This window comes from Lethenteron reissneri, chromosome 18 (assembly GCF_015708825.2).
Source record: "Lethenteron reissneri isolate LAM-NWPU_2019-01 chromosome 18, ASM1570882v1, whole genome shotgun sequence".
NCBI classification, from domain to species: domain Eukaryota; kingdom Metazoa; phylum Chordata; class Hyperoartia; order Petromyzontiformes; family Petromyzontidae; genus Lethenteron; species Lethenteron reissneri.
The window spans coordinates 1,531,692-1,550,355 of NC_083796.1; the positions used below are offsets into that span (position 1 = coordinate 1,531,692).

Genomic DNA, 18,664 nt, shown 5'->3' on the forward strand with positions numbered 1-18,664 from the left:
AATATAGCGCCTTCAGTGGTTGCGTAGACTCGCTCGCATTCGACAGTAACGCAGTTTAAAGGGCGACCTGTGCAGCAGGCGACGCACAGAGTGCAGTTTGTTGTTGGCCCGCTTGGCGTCTTTGGACATTTTTGTGTGCAAGGACTTCTGACGTCACGCGGGAAATCGATGGAATCGATTAGCCCACGGAAATCGATGGAATCGATTAGCCCACGGAAATCGATCCACAAAGAGGTCTCAACAACAAAAAACCTCTGGTCTGGCACCGCCGGCACCACGTGGTGTCCATAAAGTTATCGCGCCGCGGCCAAGGGGGCGAAGCGCGAAGCCCCCTCTCCTCGGCGAAAACATCGATCCCTGCGCAACCCCCTTTCAGGGGTTCATGCCTCGTGCCGGTAAGACCCCCCTCCTCCTCGGCAGGGATCCCCCTGACCACCCCCCCCACCCCGAGCGCCGTTTGCAGAAGCGGGACTCCGACGAGGCCTACGCAGCCACGGGCCCTGCGCTCTTTCCTAGTAGTTCGGCCGGGGTCCTTGCGCCCCGGCCCCGGTGCGAGGGGGCTGGAGCGCGGCCTCGAGAAGGACAATGAAGTGCAGCTGCTACCGCCGGCGCGCTTGCTCGCGTCCTGCCGCCCGGAGTCCAGGGGACGAGGGGATTGTGGTGGTGGCGGTGAAGGGTGCAGTCAGGAGTCGGCTGAGAAGCTGGGTTTGGGACCAAGGAGCGCGAGAAGGGGGGTGGGTGAGGGATTATGGCGGTGTGAGACCCCCAATGTGCTCTCCCTGTCTCCATGCACGTGTCTCTCTGCGTTGCGTGGGGAGCGGTGGTGCAGCGGTTAGCGCACTGTGCGCTACGAAACCGGTCACCCGAGTTCGATTCTCGTTCACGACGAACAGTGGCGACGATTATCCGAACCGGTCGTGGGGCTCCCCGAGGTCGACTCGTCCTCAAATGAGTATCCGGTGCGATGTGTAGTAAACATCGCCACTGAGGAGACAAAGGCGGCCGGGCGTGGTGCTGGCCACCCAGCCCCTCGTGTGCCGTGCCGGCCTTCATAGGTGCTCGCCAACAGCGCTTGCTGCTACAGCCTCTGAAGGCGATACGGGTGGTGATCTTTGTATTCTCCTCTAGGACGATGTCCCTCGATCGCTGTGTCTCTCTCCGTGTTTCCGCCCCCTATAATGTTCCGCCCGGGGCCACGGGGTCTCGGCAAGCACAATAGAGTTAAGGGATGCTGATATGGGTGCTGATATGGGTTTGCTAAAGCTCGCGGGTCTGGGGGGCAATGGGATAGGGCTGGGGTGATCGTGGGATATCGGGGGTCGGATGAAAACTTAAACCTGTGGTCGGGAGCCGCTTGCACGCTTGCTGAGTGTGGAGGGTTGTCGTGTTGGTTGGAATGCATCTCTCCAGTCTTTGTGTATTTATGTTTGTCTCAGTGCCCGTGTCTCTATCGTCTCCCTCGTTGATTTTTTGCTTTGCGCGTCTCCGTGTCTGTTGTGTTCCCCTCGCCGCGTCTCTCTCGGTGTGTATGTCGCCCCCCCCCTCTGTGCATCTCCGTCTCGCTGCGCGATCGTCTCTATGGTCCAAACATTAGCCAGACCGTGTCTCGAGACGAGCTTGAGGTTGTGTTAATGATTATAGCGGTCGTACATTTTTACGATCGGTAAGTAGTTCCATCACGACTCCTGACCGCGATTTTAAAACGATGTTTATCACTAACTGAAGCATTGAACTCGCGGAGGACACCGAGAGGGGTCACACACCATCCTCCTCGGGAGGTTGGTAAGAGGTCGCCGTCTCTTCAGGGAGACGGGGACGTGGCGCACAAACAAAGCACTTTGGCAGAGCCATCGGAGACAGCGCGTGGGGGAGATGTGCTCAGCATTGGGCCGTTCGGTGCCTTCACTGGAGTTGCCACCCAGAGGATGGCGAATAATATTGATACGGGGTGGTGATTATGAGGCTCGGAGTGGTCCTTGAAGGACGTACCAAGGGGAAGAGGTAAAGCCAGATGGTGGTGTGGTGGTGGCAATAAGACTTTAAGAGGGGTCCCTGAAGGATGTATTGCCTGTAACAAAAGAAAGACTCCAAATAGTGATGAGACTTATTAGGAGGTCTTTAAGATCACGTGTCGACTTTGCAATGGTTAGAGCCCACCTAAAGCCTATATAACCTCGTGTTGCAGCAGCTCTTTCTCCTGCGTTGTTTGTCTCACCTGATGACAGTTGCTTGTGTTGCGATCGAAACGTCGTGATCTATTAATTTTCTATCTACGCGACTTTACCGAAAGAACCAAAGAGAATGGTTAGAGGATTAAGCAGAAGGAGACAAGTAATGGCGATGTGCAGAGGCATGAGCGGCATTCGTCCGTGACCGAGTTGCCGTCATCAAGGCAACGCGGTGGCGAGATGTTAACTACCTCGCCTGGTAGGATACAGGAGGTCGTGAGGTCGATCCCGACCCTGACGCCTGTATATTTGGAGTTTGCATGTTCTCCCCGTGGTCATGTGGATTTTATCTCCGGGTGCTCCGGGTTTTCCCTCTGCATTTATAAACATTCGTTTAGAGCATTTGGCTGATATAAATTTCCACGTGATAACCCACTTCGTTGAGCTATCATTTGTGATAGCGAGGTCTCTTCTGAATAAGAGCTAAATTGCTCAGTGGGCCTTGCCTTGTAAAATAAAAATAGTTTTATCGATTTATAATTTCAAGAGAATAATAACTTTTTGGAACTTTTGCAGAAAAGTACATCACCCCTCAGGTTATAAAACAGCCTGCAGAATGAGCTACCAAAGGACCAGTTCTGAGAACCTTAAAGTGGCTTCTCATCCTCACGCAGGGTGCTGCATGTTACCATTATCAAATTCTAACACCTGTCCGCTGCATGGCAGGCAAACTACGGGGGCTGAAATCCAGATTCACGGCTAGGATCTTGGCGTTTGCAGCTCTGCACCGTGAGTCACCTTGCAAACGTTGTGACCCTTGACCGTGTCCTCATGTTGCAGAGGGAGTGCGGCTGGCGTGAGAGACGGGGGGCCCCTGGCGGCAGGGAGAGGCGCCCCCTCTGTATGGGCCTGCTGCTGTCTCGGCCCGCGGCACTGCTGAAGAGCAGGAAGGAAGCGAGGCTTCGCGCACCGGCTCCAAGACCTGGCCTCGCAGACCCCTACTGCCGTGGTCCCAGGTACGCATTCTCGAATCGATCTGTGCATAGCGTGAACTGCTCACAAACGGCAGAAAGGCATGACTCCCAACCATATGCCACAGGGCGCCACGGTGGTGAGATGTTAACTACCTCGTCTGGCATGCAGGAGGTCGTGGGTTCAATCCTGACCCTGATGTGGAGTTTGCGTGTTCACCCTGTGGTCGTGTGGATTTTTCTCTGGGTCCTCTGGTTTTTCGCTTCACATTTAGAAACTTGCGTTTAAAATATTGGCTGTTATAAATTTCCACATGATAAGCAACTTTGTTGCGCTATCATCGGTGTAGCCAGGTCACTTGTGAAAAAGAGCTCTAGAGCTCGGTGAACCTTACCTGGTAAAATAAAAAGTTTAGTAGTTTAGTTTAATATGCATTGCGTGCATATATCATGCAAACATCACACTTTGTGAACGCTGCTCTCAGCTTCGTCCAGCCCACCATTTCGACAGATCTGAACATGTGGTAAGATTATATTGTTGGTGGGTTTTGTCTGGGTACCCTGTTTTTGTAAACAAAATTCTCAGACATAGGGGTTGTCTGACCATACTTAACCACACTGCTCAGTGCGGGTTTGGCTAAGGGGGTGTTGTCCGCAACATTTTTGGATATGAATATATTGGCGGTACACGGGTGCGCGGTAAAAAAATGCAAATTTTTTTGCAATCATTTATTTTCGCGCGATTCGTAAACCCCAGTCAGAAAATATTGTGGGGTGGTGGTGCATCAAAATCAGTTCTCTTGACAGCGAAGCAGTCGGAAGACAAACGTTATGAGCAGCTGAACATGAAGCTTCACAGTCTGTTTCCGTATAGCACCCAGCCTGATGACGATTGGCTCTGTTCCAAAGGCAGATTTGACTCGTGCCCTAGACTTGGTCGGACGGTTCCTCGATTCATAGATTTTTTTTGGTGGACGGTGGCATCGAAAGATTGCAACTCCTGTCATACGTTCAAATGGGAAAGCAGCTGCTGAATCTAAGGCAACTTCTGATGGAGTGCAGCTCACTCAAGGGTAACAGTGACATAGTCAGACTGTTTTATGAAGACCGGTGTGTTATACTGCACCGGTGTACCGCTAATACGTCCATATCGACCTCCATACAGTGTGCTAACCCCTGCTGCCCCACCCCGTGGATGACACGAGATGACACAAGCGATGGGGTTTGCGTGATGCTGATGGTGGTGCCGCTTTGCCGGTGGCGCCGCTCTGCCGGTGGTGCCGTGCTGACGGTGGTGCTGTGATGCAGGTCATGTTGTGGTGGCTTCGTGCCGTGTCCGGCACCGCTGGGCGAAACTGAATCCGAGGAGGAGGAGGAGGGAGCGAGCGGCGAGCCCTGCGCCGCGCACGCAGAGATGCCGCTGGCGGGCGGCAAGCGCAAGTGCAACTCCACCAGCAACACCAACGTAAGGACCGCTGGGCAGGGGGAGGCGCATGGGGTGGGGTGGGGGGGTCGTGGGGGCGGCGAGGTTGATTGAGGATGGTCGGGGGGCGGGTGGTGCTTCTCTCTTCCTGTCTCTCAGTTTTTGACAATTATTTAAATCAATAACAGGGCCTCAGTGAATCTTGTGTATGCAGTTGTTACCTGGGCAGGGCTGCCTGTTTAAGTAATCCATTATCGCTTTAGTAAACTCGACTAACTCAACGACCTGGGATTCCCACTAATTAGCAACATCGATGGCTAATATTTGAACCAGTCCTGTCGAGGCCTGCTCTAGATTGACTCAGACTAAAATGAGTACTTTGTGCAGTGTGTAAACTTCACCACCAGAGAAAAAAAGGCGGCCATGTTGGCCTTCATAGGTGCTACTCGTTTAACAGCACTTGCCCCAGAAGTTGGTTAAGGCTATACGGGGGAATCTTTGTCTCGCAGGGTGGGGATGACCCTGGCTCGCTGCCCTCCAGCAAGTTGCCCTGCCTCAGCCCGGCCCCCGTCGATGGGGTGGGACCAGCCGCCGATGGCCACGTCGCCGCGGCAACGGTTCCCGCGGAAGCGGCCAACATCAATCGTCTCCCTTCATCGATCCTCCTCAAGGTAGGCACGGCCGTGGGCAATGCTCCTTTTCCTTTTGCGCGTAGCCGAGGTGAAGAGCCACTCTGGAGACCCTTACTCAAGTGTGAACGCCACGCGACTGCTTCAGCTGAGGCTGAATGCACCGCTGTTGCTGATGCTGCCTCCGTTGCATTTGCACAGCTGGCAGTGGCTTACAATGATGCGCATTACGGTCCGCAATGCACCCTCGCGTTCGCTGTACGGTTCGAGTTTCCGCTTGTGAAGGTGGCGGCTGTGTGAGTCACGTGCTCCGTAGTTGTCGGGGACGGGGCGGCAGCAACGCCGGGTGCGTGTTGGGGACGTCGCCGTTGAGCCAGCGTGCCGTAACGCCGCGTTCTGCCCAGGTACTGTCATACCTGTCGCTGATGGAGCGCTGCCTGGCCGCCTCGCTCGTGTGTCGCCTCTGGCGGGAGCTGTGCTCCGACCCCGAGCTGTGGCGGCGTCTCGACCTCAGTGGCCGTCAGAAGGTGACTCCCTTGCTCCCTCCCTCGCCCTCCCCCCTTGCCTCCTCCCTCGCCTACCCCCTCGCTTCCTCCCTTTCCTCCCTCCCTTTCCGATGGCGTGGGGAGGAACTTCGTTCAGCAGTGGATAGATCACGGCCGATGATGATGACGACGATATGGGATACACGCTAACGATGAATATGGTGAGAACGAGATGAGCGCGTGCGGGTGGGCCTTTGTTCGTGCGGAAGGACGATGACGGCGTGGATGTCGCAGGTGACGGACGAGGTGCTGGCTCACGTGACGTCGCTGAGCCACGGCGTGACGCGCGTTTGCGTCGCCGACTGCCGTGCCATCAGCGATGCTGGCGTGGCGCTGATGGCACGCTCCTGCCCGGCGCTGCTCTGCTTCTCGGCGACGCGCTGCAAGCAGCTGACGGATGGCGCCGTGGGCAGCCTGGCAAGGCACTGCCCCGCGCTACGCTCGCTCAACCTCTCCAACCTCGACGCCATCACCGACGACGCACTCAGACAGGTTCGGGGGTCAGGGGACTCGCGGGTGGCGGGGAGCAGGGTGCCTGGGGGGGGGGCATAGGTGATTATGTGAGTGTGTGGTTGTGACTTGGTGCCACGGTGGTGAGTTATCTACCTCGCCTGTTCTACAGGTGGTCGTGGGTTCGATCCAAACCCTTACGGCTGTTGTATATTTGGAGTTTGTGTGATCTCGTGGTCACGTGGATTTTTCCCCAGGTCCTCCGGTGTTTCCCTCCACATTTAGAAACATGCATTTATAGTATTTAGCTGCTATACATTTCCACATGATAAGCCAATTAATTGGGCTATCATTTGTGGCCAGGTCGCTTCTGAAAAGGAGCTATATAGCTCGGTGGGCCTAATCGTGTATCTGTGCCTACGTGAGTTGCGTGGTTGCGACATGGTGGCGCAGTGGTTAGCAGACTGCGCTATAAAGCCAACAACCCCAGTGCGATTCCTGCTCATAGCCAATATCCTTGATGAATATATCAACCGGTCTCTCCGAGGTCGACTCCGTTTTAAATGAGTACCTAGTGCAGTCTGTAACAATCAGCCCTGGGGAGACAAAGCTGGGCAGGTGCGGTGCTGGCCACTAATCTCCTCGTGTGCCCTGTCGGCCTTCATAGGTGCTACTCACTAACAGCACTTGCCTCAACAGTCTGTTATAGCGATACGAGGAGGGGATTTTTACCCTTCTCTGTGTGCGTGAATATTTCATCGCAGCTCGGCGCCAGCTGTTCGGACCTGCGAGAGGTTCACCTGGGCCAGTGCTACCTGCTGACCGACGCCGGCATCACGGCGCTGGCACGCGGCTGCCCTCTCCTCACCAAGATTTACCTGCTTGAGAATCACCTGGTACGGCGGGACAACAGCGCTGCACGGCCACTGCAGAGTTGTTCAGGGGGCAGGGTGACTCGGGGTGGGGGGGAGGGTTGGTTGGTGGTCTGTGCTGAATACAATTAGCCAGAAAACCCCCCTTCCCCCCCCCCCCCCCCCCCGATAACCTGGGTTCACACACTGTTCAGGAAGCCGGGTCAGGTGACACGGTTATGTGGACTTACTGGATCTTGTCCTGAAGATGCTTGGCACAGTTTCAAGCTAAACGTAGCGCATCTACTCGCTGCTAAATTTGGTTGTGAGAATTTTTCTCGCTAGTGAGTGAGCAGGTGGGCGAGTGACTGAGTGAGTGGGTGAATAAGTGAGTGGGTGGATGAGTAACAATTAAATTAGTTTGGCTGTGTCGCGGAGTGGGGGCTTACGACACAAAGTTGGCCGGATCGTTGTGACGTTGGGCTAACCCGATATAATCGATTCTGAATCGTACTAAATGAAGCTGTTGGAGTCGTTGCGGGGAAGTATGGTTGACTGACCTGACACCCAGGGGATGGGCGGGCGGTGCTTCTCCGGCCTCCAGGTGACGAACTCTTCCGTGCAGTGCCTCGCCGAGTGCTGTCCGCGTCTGCAGTACGTGGGGCTCATGGGCTGCTCCGTCACCTCCAGGGGAGTGAGGCACCTTGCCAGGGTGAGCCTCACCACTACGTCTCCTCTAGCCCCTCTCTATTAGCCGCTCAGTCCCTCCGTCCCACCGTTCCCCCCAGTGACTCTGTATTGGGAAGCCACTGGAGCTGTGCTCTTTTTAAATCTCGATTGAAAACGAATTTCTTCGGAACTGCGTTTTTTGTGTTAGTTTGTCGTCCTTCCCCTCCACCTCGAATTAGCACGGTTGGCTACGTACGGTGCAAAAGAAGTTCAACAAACGTACATATCCCCCTTGTCCCTCTATTCCCGCTATCCACTCGATCCCTGCTAGCCCCTCTAGTTCTGCTATCCCTTCTAGCCCCTGTCGCCCCACTCGTTTGTCCCAATGCCGCACAGCAGCAGTCGATGGCTGCGAATGCCCCCCCCCCCCGTCTGCGAATGCCCCCGCCCCCCCCCCCCCGTCTGCGAATGCCCCCGCCCCCCCCCGTCTGCGTGTCGCGATCCCATTCCCACACGAGTGTCTGCGTGGTTCCGCCCTCGTCGATCGCACTCTCGCCTCATCTCTCTCTTCCGGCTGCCTGTCTCCTCCCTCCCACGTCCTGCTCCCTCCCTCCCTCCCTGCCCCCTCCTCCCACAGCTAGGCGAACTGGTGACCCTTGACCTGCGGCACGTGAGTGAGCTGGATGGGGAGACGGTGATGGCGCTGGTGAGGAGCTGTTCACGCCTCACCACACTCAACCTGTGCCTCAACCGCGGCATCGATGACAGGCATGAAGCACCGCCGCCACCACACACACAAGACCGCACGCTCAACCACACCGCACGCACGCACGACCGTACCGCACGCACAACCGCACCACACCCTCAACCGCATCGCATGCACAACCGCACCACACCCTCAACCGCATCGCATGCACAACCGCACCACACCCTCAACCGCATCGCATGCACAACCGCAGCACACGACACACAACCGCACACGACCCACACAATCGCACCGCACGCACAACCGCACCACACCCTCAACCGCATCGCATGCACAACCGCAGCACACGACACACAACCGCACACGACCCACACAATTGCACCGCACGCTCAACCGCACCGCACGCACAACCGCACCATTCGAACAACCGCACCACGTGCACAACCGCACACCACACACAACCGCGACACACACAACCATAACACCAAACAACCACAACCGCACCACACACAGTAGCACGACACATACAACCACAACAGCACTTACATACACAACTGTACCAACCACCTGCTTGGTTCTTTCGGTAAAGTCACGTAGAATGGAAATAATAAAATGATAAAAATAAAACATAAAACTAATGTTTTATTTTTATTATTTCCATTCTACGTGACTTTACCGAAAGAACCAAGAAGATGAATCCCTGCAGTCACGAAAGCTTTAAATCGAAATTTGTACCAACCACATTACACCCCCAGTCGCCTATACAGAGGCATATCACACACTACCATCACACGACACCAACAACCGCAACGGCCGCTATTTGCCACAAAGTGGTGGTGATGTCACCAAAGCGCTTGTGCCAGACTTGGTGCGTGGAAGCTTGTTGCTGGCAGGTGGTCAAGGGACAGACCCAGGTGCCATGAGTTGATTTGACTGAGATGGCTGGCAAATGCGCACCACCTGTGCTCCCCACTGGGTTAATTCGTTGTTTTTTTATCCAACTAACACAAGTGCACATGCATATGTAGTGAGTTCGACTGACTTGCAGACGTACTCTTGGAGGCAACACATTTATTAACACCAACACACGGGGTAACTGCCCCTTAACAGAATAACAACCTATGGTGGAAACCACCATGGTAACTACACTAATTACAACGTGACTGGTGTAGTTAGCTGGGTGGTGACCACCAGGCTAACTACACTAGTTACCACGTGACTGGTGTAGTTAGCCTGGTGGTGACCACCAGGCTAACTACACTAGTTACCACGTGACTGGTGTAGTTAACCTGGTGGTGACCACCAGGCTAACTACACTAGTTACAACGTAACTGCTGCTACGGACCGGGACCACAGCTCGGGTCCAGGTCCACGTGTTGGAGACTCGTTGAATGTAGACGAAGGTTTCTTCAGGATGAACAACAACAACAACCCTGGTCCCCCTCGGGACCCGGCTTATATTATCTGCGGCCTGGATGGCTCCGCTCTTGGCCACGCCCACCTTCCAGAATCCTCGGGAAGGATCTGGATCCCAACCACGTGACCACCCCTAGCCCCCACTTGGGGCCTCTTTGAAGACTTAACTTGTCACGTGTCTTCCCGGGTCAACCAGAGTGCCATGGCCTCTAAGAACCTCATTCCTACGGCCGGCACTCCCACACCCAATCCTGTAGGGCTGGCACTGCACGCCGAGGGTGGTGCCATCCAGCACTGTCAGTCAGCGCTCACCGGGCCCCTCTAGGGCCGGTACTACACCCACACCCACGTGGTGTCCGTGATGTCGCTACACCGCACGCCGTGCGCCTCTAGAGCCGGCACTACACAGTGACATCCAGCGATGTCACTACATATATGTGCATACACACGTGTGCACACACAGGTGTGTGGAGGTGATTGCGAAGGAGGGGAGAAACATCAAGGAGCTGTACCTGGTGTCGTGTTCCATCACTGACCAAGGTAATCCCCCCCCCCCTTCCTCCCCTCCCTCACTATGGTGGGGAATTAAACTCGGATCAGCGTATGTGTATGTATGTATGTTGAACTTCTTTCGCACGGTACGTAGTCAACCGTGCTAATTGGAGTTGCGGGGGAAGGACCACAAATAAAATAACAGAAAGCAGTTATGAAGAAATGAGTTTTCAATCTTGAAATTTGCGCCACCCATTCACGTCTAAGGGTTTGTGAAGTCGTCACAGCCTTACGTCCGTCCGTGCACAGCGGCGATGCGTGACTGTCTGTGACAGGGGCCCCGTGAACCCGCGTGCGCATGCTCTAATGCGGGCGAGACGGCGTCCGTGTGAAGCCGTTGCTGATTTAAAATCTCTCGACAACAGTGCACGATGGGAAGCATTCACAGCATCCGTGCATGTGCACGATTAAAAAAAAAAAATTTTTTATTCCTTTTGCTCCCCCCTCCCCACCTTGCCCCACCCCACACGCCCCAGCGCTGCTTGTGATTGGCCGCTTCAGCGCCAGCATCGAGACGGTGGATGTGGGCTGGTGCCAGGAGATCACCGACCACGGCGCCATCGAGATCTCCCGCACGAGCCGCTCGCTCGCATATCTGGGCCTCATGCGCTGCGACAAGGTTACACGCCCCACTCCCTCACACCAACCCCCCCCCCCCCCCCCCCATGTCACTCTATGGCTGCTGTAAATTTCTACGCGCTAAGCCACTTCGTTGAGCTATCGTTGGTGACCAGGTCTCTTATGAAAAAGAAGCTAAGAGGCTCGGTGAGTCTTACCTGGTATAATAAAAAATAGTTTAGTTTGATTCGTTTTTGTGTGACTTGCTTACCTTTCATATATTTTGCACTCCAGTCGTGTTTTAGTGTTGTTTGTTGTAACGTTCTTACCCCGTGTCTCTACTGGACATCTGTAAAAAAGAGCTTTTAAAGCTCATTGGATTCCTCCGGTATAAATATTCTGATTCTCTTAATGTTCCTTCCCACGCTGCTCCTTCATTCCACTCTTCGTGCGCCTGTTCTGTCTTCTCTTCTCCTGTCCCTTAATTCCTCTGCGCTCTCGTTTCCTCCCTTTTCCTCTCTCCCAAACTTCTCTCTCCCATTATTAATTTCTCACCCTTCCCATCTCCCCCTTATCTCCTCTCTCTCTCCTCTTACTGTATTCACTCTGCCTTCTCTTCCCACACCTGGATCTCCTCCCCATATCTTACTTCTCTCCTCTCTTCGTCTGTCCTCTCTGCTATCTCTTTCCCCTCTCACGGCCGTCGTTCTCACTCTCCGTTAACGTTGCCCCCCCCCTCTCTCTCGTCACCCACCCCCTCCTCCCTCCGGCGGGGCAGGTGAGCGAGGACACGGTGGAGGAGCTGGTGCAGCGCTACCCGCGCATCGTCTACAGCACCATGCTGCAGGACTGCAAGCGCACGCTCGCGCGGGCCTACCAGCTCGGCTGGAAGCCCTCTGGCTCCGCGGGCTCTGCCCCGTGACCTCGTCTGCCCCCCACCCCCCCCCCCCCCGTGTGACCCAGCGACCCAAAGAACCAACACCCCCCCCCACCGCTCAGGCTTCACGGGGTCACTCCGCCCCTTCCCCACCCACGACACGTCTCCTTGCGCCGCCGGGGGCGAGACACGAAACCCAGAACGGACGCCGAGGGCGCCGTATTCCGGGTTGCTGCGAACGCCATCCCGGAGAGGTGGACTCCAGCAGAAGCGGGAGGAGAAGAAGGGTGTGTCTGTGTGTGGACTGTGAAACGTGCCGACTCGTCCGTCACCGTGCAGAGACGGACTCGGGATCCGGAGCGTGACGACTCCAAGCCACCTCGCGTTTCCTACCGGGGGCGGAGATGGGGGATGGGCGGGGGGAGGGAGAGTGGGTGGAGGGAGAGAGAAAGAACCGGGACGGAGGTTTGCGAGTCGCGTCCTCTCATCCCCGCGGTGCTCTCCGCTACAGGGTATTTATTAAGCAAAAAAATGTTATCGTGTTTGCTTTTAGTTAGTGAGTTTTGTTGAGACGATTATGGAATTCGCCGGTCTGAGGACTACCCACGGCAGCGGCGGAAGAGCCTGGCGGAGGAGAGAGCAGGGTGGGGAAAGGGGCCTTGCAGGGGTGGCCGGGCGGCGGTGTGCACGCCGGGGACGCGCAGATGAACAACTCAAGAAGAAGCCATGTCACACTTTCAGGAAAACGACTTTTGACAGGGGCGACACGGGATTAACTGCAATTATTTTTGGAACGAGAGCCAAATCGTTCCTACTCGAGCATCGCCCCACTTACACCTCCCCCCCCCCCCCGCGCTCAGGTGTTCATCCGGACGGTGATGGCGACAGCGACGAAAACGCTGAGCTGAGCGTCGCGTCGTCCGAGCGTCCCCCCCCACCTCCACCCAGGACTGGCGAATGTCACCGCTCCACGACCGTGGCGACCCCAAAACATGCGGGGGGGGGGGGGTGTACCCCCACTATCCCCTCCTCCACCCCAATAACATTGTGATGCTGACATTTTTTTATGGAAACCACAAAGCGATGAAACCTACGTTCAACGTTCGATCGCCGAGTTTGCATGTGTGTTCGTGTGTGCGCATGTGTGCGCGTGCGTACTGTATAGTGGGGGAGCGGTGGTGCAGCATTTAGCGCACTGCGCTACAAACCTGGCGACTCGAGTTCGATTCCAGCTCACGGCCAGTAAGTGACGATTATCTGAACCGGTTCTGGGGCGTCTCCCAGGTCTACTCGGCCTCAAATGAGTACCTGGTGCGATGTGTAGATGTCGCTTCTAAGGGAGACAAAGGCGGCCGGGCGTGGTGCTAGCCACACCACCCCCTCGTGTACTGTGCCGGCCTTAATCGGTGCTGCTCGCTAACAGCATTTTCCGCAACAGTCTGTTAAGGCTGCATGGAGGTTCTTAGTCTTTATATTTGTTATATGCGTGTGTCTGTATATATACGTATCGTATGGTATATATGTATACACACCTTTTGTGAGGGCTGTTATTAATATGGATCAAATGATCCACTGATTTCATCATTGCGATTTGATTACAGGAACCCTAATAATTTGTTTTAACGTTGTGGTGAATGTAGCAGTCACTAGTGGTTGCACGGGTCACGTGACCCCTCCCCACTGTCACTACACGCGTCGGTTCCAACGCTCGCACGAACGATTTGACACACGTGTCGCCAGCCAAGGGACGGAGCGCGTCCGTGAGGACGTCCCATCGTCCAACAGATGGAGCGAGCGGAAGAGTTCGGCTCCGTGTGGAATGGATCGTTACGTCGTAGGATCGTGAGAGGCGACGGCGGTGGCTTGGGGAGGGGAGGCCTTCATCGAGCAGTGGCTTGGTCATGGCTGATGATGAGCGGTGGTGATGATCGTTGGCGTTGGTAAAACCCCCTCGTTATAATTAATAATCGGAGATGTGTTCATTGTTTTTGTAACGGGACCTGTTTGTTCGGCTGCCACTTTGACCTCCGACCCCGCTCGTCGCGAGCCGGGTCCCCCTCGTCGCGCGTTCCCAATTGTGGGGTCCGTTTTGAACGCCGCTGCCAAAAACCAAAGAGGTGTCCGGGCGACCTCTGCCCATCGAGCCGCTGCCTCGTTCCCAACCGCCCCCCGTCGTTCCCCTCTTCCCCTTCGCAGCCGTCGTCTATGACGCCGCCGATGATTTAACACCCTCTAGGGGAAAGCGAGGTGGCTTTGTAGGAGCGATCGCTGAGCTAGCGCTGGGCTAGCGCTGGGCTAGGAGTGAGCTAGCCATGGGCTAGGAGCGAGCTAGAAGCGGGCTAGGAGCGACAATGCGCAGCTCCGCAGTGTTGTGGAGAAGCTCTACGCGAGTTGAGCCGACTCAGCCAGACGGTAGAATCGGTCTCCGTCTCTTCCCCGATGGCGTTGGTTTCGCCCGGGGAGGGAGGGAGGGAGCTCGGTGTTGAGGTCGCTCGCTCTCCTTATGCCTCCCCCCGCCCGCCATCCGTGCTGTCGATGCCCTTCCCCAAGGCTCAAGGTTTTCCTGTTTTGTTTTTCTCTCTGCCGATGACTGCCTGCCTGTTTGGAAAATAAACGCGCCCCCACTGTTTCCACGGCGCCTCCAGATGCCCGTCCTCGTCTTCGCCCCCTGCGCAGTCAATCTCGAATTGTTGCGAGTGGCTAGGGGGTTAGGGTCAGTGTGAGTGGGTTAGGGTCAGGTGTAGTGCGAGTGTGTTTGGGTCACGGGGCTAGTGGCTAGTTGGTTAGGGTCACGGCTAGTGCAAGTGGTTCGTGTGTTAGGGGCACAGGGCTAGTGCGAGTGGCGAGTGGGTTAGGGTCACGGGGCTAGTGTGAGTGGGTTAGGGGGCACAGGGCTAGAGTGAGTGGCGAGTGGGTTAGGGTCGCTGGGAGGGGGAGTGCGAGTGGCTGTAGTAGGTTATTGGTGTCTCTCGCGGCGAAACGGGGATCTCTGTTTTTGTTAGCTTCGTGGTCTGAGCAGGGAGCTCTTGACCCGCTAGGGGGCCACACGTCCCCGGTTACAACGCGCGAGCAGCCGCTGCGCTCTCGTGAGCACCGCCCCTCGCACTCCACTGCTGGATGAGCGCCTCCCAACGCCGTGGGGGTTAGTTGACCATCATACTTGAAATACGCCGGGCAGTGGCGGGTCGAGGGAGGCGGTAAGCGTGCACACGTGGTCCCAGAGAAGTGCCGGATTCAGCGAGTGCGGGGCCCGTAGCACATGTTATAAAGGGCCCTAAATAAAACACGTAAATATGAAAACATTTTTTTACTTCCATAGTGAAGTAATTGTATTTTTTCATTTTCTATGCAGCCAGATAATACGACAAATCGCTAATCTTATAAACACCCAGTTCATAAAAGTTGAAGGCAGTATAGTACTATAGTAATAGAGCAAGTGCAGAATTACTGAACCGGAATTGATAGCTGAAAGCATTTAGCTCGGGGCCCTTGAAAGTGCGGGGCCCGCAGCATATGCGACTTTTGCTACTGGGATAATCCGGCACTGAGTGCCCCAATGCATTCATTGCACAGCCCTCTGCTGCCCAACACGTGAGCTCTGCAGCCTATAGCACCTGTTACGCGCTAACCATGCTTACCACTGCTTAGCTTATGTGTTTTTTTTTAATACAGTATATATTTATTCTTACACTTGTTTGCCCAGAAAAAAAGCATCACCTGATCGTCATGACTCATTTTCAGGAGGGTCCTGCCACGTTTCCGCAATAGGGTGGGATGATTGCGATGCATAATGCTGATTTGGGTGATATTTTTTTTTACATTTGGCAAATGTTGGAGAAAAGTGCGGCGAGTAGACGGGGCCAACAGGGGCGTTGCCATTGTAAAGCCACTCCCCCATCACTCCTCACCCCTCCCCTGTGGCTCGGGTCGGGGGGTCCGAGTGCGTTCAGTGCTGAGACTCATTCCACGCAGTTCATCACCGACCACCGCCAACACCACAACCACCACCACCGCTGTCACCGGTGACTTCAAGCCCGCCGCGCGCACCTGGCGCTTTGCAGCGAGGGAACACGGAAATCACTGGAGCAACCTCATCGCTGGCAACATCACCACCACCAACATCACCAACAAACAATAGCAGCAGCAGCAACATCCAAATAACAAACAACCAGGAAGGCTCGCGCTCTGTTGCAGGTGAGCGCACCTGCTCGCTTCCTCGCCCCTCCCCCCTCCCCCCTCTCACCCTAATCCCCACCACCCTCCACCACCTTCCTCGCCGAGAAGACTGGGAGCAGGTGTTGGTGAGAGGCGCTCCTCGCGAAGACGAACGCACCAGGTCGGATTCCTCCACCCGGTCGGTCCAGCGCGTCTGGATAAGAAGGAGTGGCCAGGTCTGCTCGCTCGTGCCCACCCCATCGGTCCCAGCCATGCTCGAGCGAGGCTGAGCGTCGACAGGTGGACACACGCGTAGGGGTGGGTGGCGGTGGTGGTGGTGGTCGACTTGAAGTGACTCTGGGAGACATGGGGGGCCAGGCTGCAGGAGCGAGGATGGGGCCGGGAGAGCCTCGGATGTGGTGGCTGCTGCTGGCGGTGCTGAGTCAGGTCGCGCGAATCGCGGGCGCAGAGAGATTCGTGATCTACTGGAACGCGAGCAACTCCAGGTACACTCACCTGTACACTCACATACACACTCACCTGTACACTCACATACAAACTCGCTCACCTGTACACACGCTCGCCTGTACACTCGCATATACACTCACTTGTACACACACTCATCTGTACACACGCTCGCCTGTACACTCACCTGTACACTCACATACTCACCTGTACACTCACACACTCACCTGTACACTCACACACTCACTCGTACACTCACTCCTCACCTTTACACACGCTCGCCTGTACACTTACATATACACTCACTCACACACATGCACACTCACCTGTACACACGCTTGCTTGTACGCACACATGTACACTCACCTGTACACTCACCCGTATACTCACTTGTACACGCGCTCACCTGTTCACTCACCTGTACACAAACAAGTGTCGCTAAACACGAGAACACACGCGCGTGTGCGATCACGTGAACACGCCTGTGCATAGGACAACGCACCAGTATTCACACGCACGCCTGTGAACACATGTGTACACACGTGCACACACGTGCACACACGCACAACTATCAACGTGTGAACACGTGTATACGTTGAGCCTGGCTGTGCTGTTGGGGCAATCGTTGTTAGCGAGCGCCTATTAAGGCCGATCTCATCATCATTATCATCATTCAGGGGTCGCTAAAGCTGGGTACGGTTTCGTAAATTCGCATTAATGACGGATGGACTTATCCCGGCATGGGAACGCGGAGCTTCCGCCACCCGATGTGCAACGGCGGGTTGTGTTATCGCGACGGCGGTAATGATGAAGTTGAAACAAATGTTGTATGGGGGTTCGGGGAAGTTTGCGACTTGGCATCTCGGCGTGCGAGTGAGTACTCTTAGTTCTTTCGGTAAAGTCACGTAGGTAAAAAATTTAATAAAAATTTATAAAAATAAAACAATAAAATCACGACGTTTCGGAGGCAACACAAGTCTCCGTCATCAAGTGGGACCGTCACACCTGATGACGGAGACTTGTGTTGCCTCCGAAACGTCGTGATTTTATTGTTTTATTTTTATAAATTTTTATTTCATTTTTTACCTACGTGACTTTACCGAAATAACTAAGAGTATGAATCCTTTCAGTCACGAAAGCTTCAAATCTAGTGCGAGTGAGTGTCTGAGGCCAGTCCCGCTGACGCTGTGGGAGTGCTGCGGCGGGGCACGGCACCCCGCGGGGCCGGAGCCGCGTGCGGCTCTTTCACGACTGCACGGCGCCCCGCGGAATGTCGAGTTGGGGGGTTCTTTTACTTGCCGAATTTAAACAAAAATGTCTCTTCTTGTTAGTTTGGTTGCCGACCCCTGAACATGCGAGTTCAGTTTACCATGGGAGTCCAGTTTACAATGAGAGTCCAGTTTATCATGGGAGTCCAGTTTACCACGGGAGTCCAGTTTACCATGGGAGTCCAGTTTATCATGGGAGTCCAGTTTACCATGGGAGTTCAGTTTACCATGGGAGTTCAGTTTACCATGGGAGTCCAGTTTATCATGGGAGTCCAGTTTACCACGGGAGTCCAGTTTACCATGGGAGTTCAGTTTACCATGGGAGTCCAGTTTATCATGGGAGTCCAGTTTACCATGGGAGTTCAGTTTACCATGGGAGTTCAGTTTATCATGGGAGTCCAGTTTACCATGGGAGTCCAGTTTATCATGGGAGTTCAGTTTACCATGGGAGTTCAGTTTACCATGGGAGTTCAGTTTACCATGGGAGTTCAGTTTACCATGGGAGTCCAGTTTACAATGAGAGTCCAGTTTATCATGAGAGTCCAGTTTACCACGGGAGTTCAGTTTACCGTGGGAGTCCAGTTTACCATGGGAGTTCAGTTTACCATGGGAGTCCAGTTTACCATGGGAGTTCAGTTTACCATGGGAGTTCAGTTTACCATGGGAGTCCAGTTTATCATGGGAGTCCAGTTTACCATGGGAGTTCAGTTTACCGTGGGAGTCCAGTTTATCATGGGAGTCCAGTTTACCATGGGAATTCAGTTTACCATGGGAGTCCAGTTTTGCAATGGGAATTCAGTTTACCATGGGAGTCCAGTTTACCATGGGAGTTCAGTTTACCATGGGAGTTCAGTTTATCATGGGAGTTCAGTTTACCATGGGAGTCCAGTTTACCATGGGAGTCCAGTTTACCATGGGAGTTCAGTTTATCATGGGAGTTCAGTTTACAATGGGAGTTCAG

The 18,664-nt window shown here is 54.8% G+C and overlaps 1 protein-coding gene and 1 pseudogene across 1 annotated transcript; both read left to right on the forward strand.

The window, feature by feature from the left end:
• The first annotated feature begins 228 nt into the window (after window positions 1-228).
• On the forward strand, window positions 229-14,448 carry FBXL17 (F-box and leucine rich repeat protein 17). The gene is made up of 12 exons (XM_061553411.1): window positions 229-395; window positions 3,009-3,184; window positions 4,448-4,604; window positions 5,072-5,233; window positions 5,596-5,718; window positions 5,971-6,228; window positions 6,951-7,082; window positions 7,642-7,749; window positions 8,344-8,474; window positions 10,292-10,368; window positions 10,857-10,999; window positions 11,717-14,448. The coding sequence occupies exons 2-12, from the start codon at window positions 3,072-3,074 to the stop codon at window positions 11,858-11,860; spliced, it is 1,548 nt and encodes a 515-aa protein (XP_061409395.1). The 5' UTR covers window positions 229-395; window positions 3,009-3,071; the 3' UTR covers window positions 11,861-14,448.
• A 1,333-nt stretch (window positions 14,449-15,781) lies between these two features.
• Window positions 15,782-18,664, forward strand: part of LOC133343678 (ephrin-A2-like) — a 34,667-nt pseudogene continuing 31,784 nt past the window's right edge.

What these genes read in the sequence shown, in the direction of transcription:
- FBXL17 (XM_061553411.1), top strand. Translation starts at nt 3,072, where the DNA reads ATGGGCCTGCTGCTGTCTCGGCCCGCGGCACTGCTGAAGAGCAGGAAG. An exon ending in GAGTGAGGCACCTTGCCAGG is followed by an intron (nt 7,750 to 8,343) that starts GTGAGCCTCACC and finishes CTCCTCCCACAG; the next exon opens with CTAGGCGAACTGGTGACCCT. An exon ending in GCCTCATGCGCTGCGACAAG is followed by an intron (nt 11,000 to 11,716) that starts GTTACACGCCCC and finishes CCGGCGGGGCAG; the next exon opens with GTGAGCGAGGACACGGTGGA.